Source organism: Scomber japonicus, chromosome 11 (genome assembly GCF_027409825.1).
Source record: "Scomber japonicus isolate fScoJap1 chromosome 11, fScoJap1.pri, whole genome shotgun sequence".
Lineage (NCBI taxonomy): Eukaryota > Metazoa > Chordata > Actinopteri > Scombriformes > Scombridae > Scomber > Scomber japonicus.
Genome location: NC_070588.1, coordinates 13,204,670 through 13,209,723, shown reverse-complemented (window position 1 = coordinate 13,209,723; position 5,054 = coordinate 13,204,670). Strand labels below are relative to the sequence as shown.

At 41.1% G+C, this 5,054-nt stretch overlaps 1 protein-coding gene across 1 annotated transcript; it reads left to right on the top strand.

The window, feature by feature from the left end:
- The first annotated feature begins 3,285 nt into the window (after nucleotides 1–3,285).
- Nucleotides 3,286–4,494, top strand: htr1fa (5-hydroxytryptamine (serotonin) receptor 1Fa). Its single transcript, XM_053329255.1, has one exon. It carries the CDS (start codon nucleotides 3,286–3,288, stop codon nucleotides 4,492–4,494), a length of 1,209 nt encoding a protein of 402 aa, XP_053185230.1.
- Nucleotides 4,495–5,054: the final 560 nt, after the last annotated feature.

Sequence of the window (5,054 nt, the reverse complement as noted above, 5' to 3'; positions counted from 1 at the left end):
AGTTAGTCATTTTTTCTTCTTTGCAGATGTCACTCACAAAATCTGCTTTTTTACAACTCTCCTGTGTTTGTGTTTATGAGATTGTGCTCTATGAAACGTGCAGCCTCCCTTTGCGTGTGAGAGGACAAAGAGAGAAATGAGGAGAAAGAGGGGGATTGAATGTCAGACGGTATCTTTTCAGTGACTGCAAACCTTTTGGAAAATAGAGTGAAGTTGGTGTTTTCTATACAGTATGTGTGCTAGTCAGAGGGTGCTGTTACATTTGCATGTGTTCAAGCTAGGCTGAGGATATATTCAATTAATCTCTCTATCTTTATGTCTGACAGTTGAGGACATGTTTCTGCTTTGTCAGCTTCCTCATTATCTGCACATCCTGAATCCATAGCTTGTAGAGAGCAGAAGCATCCTTATGCAGTTTCGCAGTAGCTGCTTGATTTTTCTGTCACATAATACATTTGCAATTCAAATGTTTGTATCTTGAAAATGTATACAGTTATTTGAGTGCTGAGTAAGGGTTAGTACTTGCTAATATGACAGATCACAGCGGCTGTTAAAAGTTACAGAACTGTATCCGGTGGCTCGATTAGTTTATCGTATCATCACCAGTCCACAATTAATTGATAATGAATGAATGTAGCAACACGGCAATAAAGATAACAACATGACAGTTGCTGTATAATTTTAAAACAATGATGCTATTACTGTAGTCAGCGAAAGGAGCTGTGTTCTCTCTTTGCTGAATTCCTGCAAGTACACTGTGAGGTTTTTCTCTGCATAAAGAGGAGAGCACATGCACACTGGCTCACTGAAGCTTATCTTCAGATGGCCTTGAACAGAAAGCCTGTGTTTTAGAACATTTCAAGACAAAAGCAGATGATTTCTTTGTTGCACATAATGACAGGCTGACACTGTAAATGCACATTGTCAGCCACTGAAAATACATACATGCATGCACAGATACACACTCCTAGAAACACCCCCCACTATGCTCACAGCGTGCAACTACTCAAATGTGTGTGCAAAAACTGAAAAAAGTGCAGCAGTAATTATCATACATATCTCTACCTGTATAAATGAATTTACATATTAAATGTGGTTAGGTTTTCTTCCAAAATCATCCACGGGTAAATGAGAAGGAGTGTATAATTGCATCATGACAGAGGAAGCAATTTTATTTTCTTTCAAGTGTCAAATCACAGGTATAAAGACAAACAAATACTCTTCATTGGTTTACTTCACAGGGGCAAAGCAATTTGTCTGGAAAAACTGTGAAACTGCATTTAAAATGCGTTGCAGAGCCAATGAAGCATAATTAAGTGTACCCAACTCTTTTTTGAATAGAACAATCTTTGATGAAATCTCACTTAAGGAAGCAATTAGCCTAAAATAAGCCTGAAAGTACATTTAAACACTTTTGTAAACAGCTCTGGCAAATGTGAGTTGGGAAATGCAAGCAAGATTTTTTTGTTTAATCTGCTATTGAGAAGATGTTAGGTAAAAACACAACCTGTAAACACACTGCTATGGTACTTTGTGAAATTATGTTTGATAAAAAGCAGAAAATATGACTCTTTTCATGCAGTGAAAACCATGACATTAAACAAAAAGCACCCAGGTGACTCAGTTTGGCTAAGGGATGGCCTGTGCCCACACCTTGAATGAGTTTGTGAGGCAACACTCATTATATGTCTCTGCAGTGCTCTTGGCAGATTTCACCTACATTTTATACGAGGTGTTCAACAATGGTAAAGAAAAATGACACACCACCACATCTCCTAAATTTTCCATGCATTGCTGGAGCTTTTCATTTCATCCCACCAAGGAGGGTTAGCTCTGGTATGACAGTAAAACAAATGTTGGGCTCCATATAGATCCCTTTTTGTTAAGAAAGGGCTTTGGAAGATTGGATTAAATTAGCAACCACTTTGCCATGTGTTAGGGTTAAGTGAACTGGGATTTCTTATCCCATTCAGTTGTCATGTAGCCTAGCCACCCCGCTCACCCACCCTTCTGCCTCCGCACCTACTGCCTGGGAATCACATGGTCTCAGTAAAGACCTGACAGTCAGCGTTAGGCTTTCTTTACTCCATCACCACATTAAGTAAAAGTACTGTACTTCTTGTGTTTCTATAGCAACAGTTCCCACTCATGTCTTCAGGATACTGAGCAATGCGGAGAATGAAGGAGAGTGGCAATGACAGTCATACCTGAGCATTTTCATTTAATCGCAGTGGCTGTTCCTAATTAATTACTTAGCCGATACATGTAAAGCTGCAAACTGTAATATTTTTGGACTGAAGCTGTGGAATATTTTTACCTGATATTCTATTACTTTAAGTGCAGGTATTTTCATAAGAATAACTTGAAAGTTGTTATTTTTCATTGCTCTCCATGGCAATTTAATCTCACAGTATCAAGTTTGAAAAGCCCTATGAATATCACACTATTTGGACATTACTATAAACCCAGGTTAATCATAGTAATGACTTACTATTCTAACCTTAATTGGAGGTGTAGACCTCACATTGGTGAACACTCAACTGACCAGCTTAAAACAATATGTACATATCAGTGAATTAAAATTATACTTTCAAATATTAACTTTAAAAAAAAAACCTTTACTGCATCTGCAGTGATTTATGCTGTTGTGTAAGTGTACTCATCCTTGGCTGTATCTTTAATTTTCTTGCTTTTAAGAGTCTTTTTTTCTCTCTCTCCAATCCACATATTTCTCTCACTCTCTCAGAATTTCTCTTTCTCCTTGCTCTCTCTCCCAGATGTTGATGAGTGACAAAAGGGATGTGATGGCAGAGCTAGCAAGCAGGACAGATCAGAGCAAGCTGTCTGTTGCACATTGAACCAACTGGGCACGTTACAGCCTCAACAGGTAGGACTGGAGTTTTACTTTTAGAGTTTTGATAAACATGTGTTGGCAGGTTCAGAGCTTTTCCAGTATTTTAATATTATAAGACCTTGAACTTTAAAGTCTATTATCTTTCCTTCCGTCCACTTCGATAGGTTTTATGTATGCAGTACAGAAACCAAAATCAGTGGGTATGATTCTTTTGAAAGAAAAAGAGGGGTGGAATAAAACAGTTCTTGCTGCAAGTGAATTATACTGTACTTGAAAATATTTACTGACTGAATGAATTCTATATCATAGTAGTAGACCAGATTAAACACCAACGAATAATCAACATACTTCAGTCACAATTAGAATAATAAATAATAACTTAAAGTGTTTTTATGTCTAATGCCAAACTTTCTTTCCATTCTGCTTGCAGAATGGATTTTCCCAATTGCACTGAAGGGGTTTATGCCACAAGCAGCGGTGGTTATGACTCACTGGAAACCACCAAACCCCCTTCCAGTAAGATCCTGCTTACGCTGACCCTGTCTGTAGTGGCTATCCTGACTACATTTTTCAACTGCCTGGTGATCACAGCTATCGCGGTCACCCGCAAGTTACATCACCCAGCCAACTACCTCATCTGCTCATTAGCAGTGACCGACCTGCTGGTGGCTGTGCTGGTCATGCCCTTTAGTATCATGTACATCCAAAAAGAGAGCTGGGTCATGGGCAAGGTGGTGTGCACCATCTGGTTAAGTGTGGATGTCACTTGTTGCACATGCTCCATCCTCCATCTTGCTGCAATTGCCATTGACCGTTACAGGGCCATTACTGATGCTGTGGAGTACTCTCGGAAACGCACAGGGGCCAGGGCAGGGGCGATGGTGGCGGTGGTGTGGCTCTTGTCCATCTTCATCTCGCTTCCTCCACTGCTGTGGCGGCACTACAGTGGGGATGCAGAGCAGGAAGACCAGTGCATCATTATCCACCATCACATGGCGTTCACTCTGTATTCCACATTCGGAGCTTTTTACATCCCCTTGCTGCTCATCCTTATCCTCTACTATAAAATCTACAGGGCTGCTCAGACCCTATACATGCGCAGGGAGGCAAGCCGGGCTAGCCGTCACTCGTGTATGACCAATGGGAGCATGATCCCATCATCCTACCCTGCTGGAGATGATGACGATGATCGGGGGCCTCAAAGTCCGGTGCCCATAAGCCCACCAGAAAAGTCTTTCTCTGAAGCCTCAACTGAGGAACCTCCACGTGAACGGGTGCGTGTCTCAAAAAAGACTTTCCAGTGCAAGTCTCGCCGGCACGAGTCACGTAGTGAGTCACGTAGTGAGTCGCGTCGCAGCCAGTTTTACCAAGGACCACGGATCTCAGGCTCAAGGGAGCGCAAAGCGGCGTCAACATTGGGGTTGATAATAGGAGCATTTGTCATCTGTTGGTTGCCGTTTTTTGTCAAAGAGGTGATCGTCAACACTTGCAGTTCTTGCAGTACTTCGATGGAGATGGCTGACTTTCTGACATGGTTGGGGTACCTCAACTCGCTGATTAACCCTCTTATCTACACCATATTTAATGAAGACTTCAAAAAAGCTTTCCAAAGACTTGTTAGGTGCAGTCATTACCTCTGATGGTTACAATTATGGACAATCATACCTACACACCATCACACATACACATGTAACCAGAATGGGGCAAATTAATGGTTGTAGGTCAGAGAGTACTTACTGTATACTGACTTATTATGCCTGAGAGAGAATAATCTCAAAGAGGAGAGGATTGATACCCATTTCCAGGCACTCGACCAGGCACTCCAACAGCCTAAATGGCATCAGCTCAGCAATGAGCTTTGGAGCAATGTTCCACATTGAAATCTACATCCTGCTATTAATAGAACAGCCTGAGATCTCCCTGATGTTAATTGGAGATGGGGTGGGAAACTGACATGTTGGTTTTTAGAAAATGGGCCATCGTTGACCTTTTTGAGATATGGGTTCTGATACCCCCAATTTAAAGGTCTAGAAATAGGTGACCATTTAGTCTCTTCCATCTAATAACCTGCCTCCTAACTAGTCCAAGCTGCTGAAATACAGAACATGTGTAAAATACCACAGCATATCAAGTTGTGACTTTCTGTGACTGTGACGTTTTGGAGGGTGCTTTTCATCAGATTGACAGATTAACAAAAACA

What these genes read in the sequence shown, in the direction of transcription:
- htr1fa (XM_053329255.1), top strand. Translation starts at nt 3,286, where the DNA reads ATGGATTTTCCCAATTGCACTGAAGGGGTTTATGCCACAAGCAGCGGT.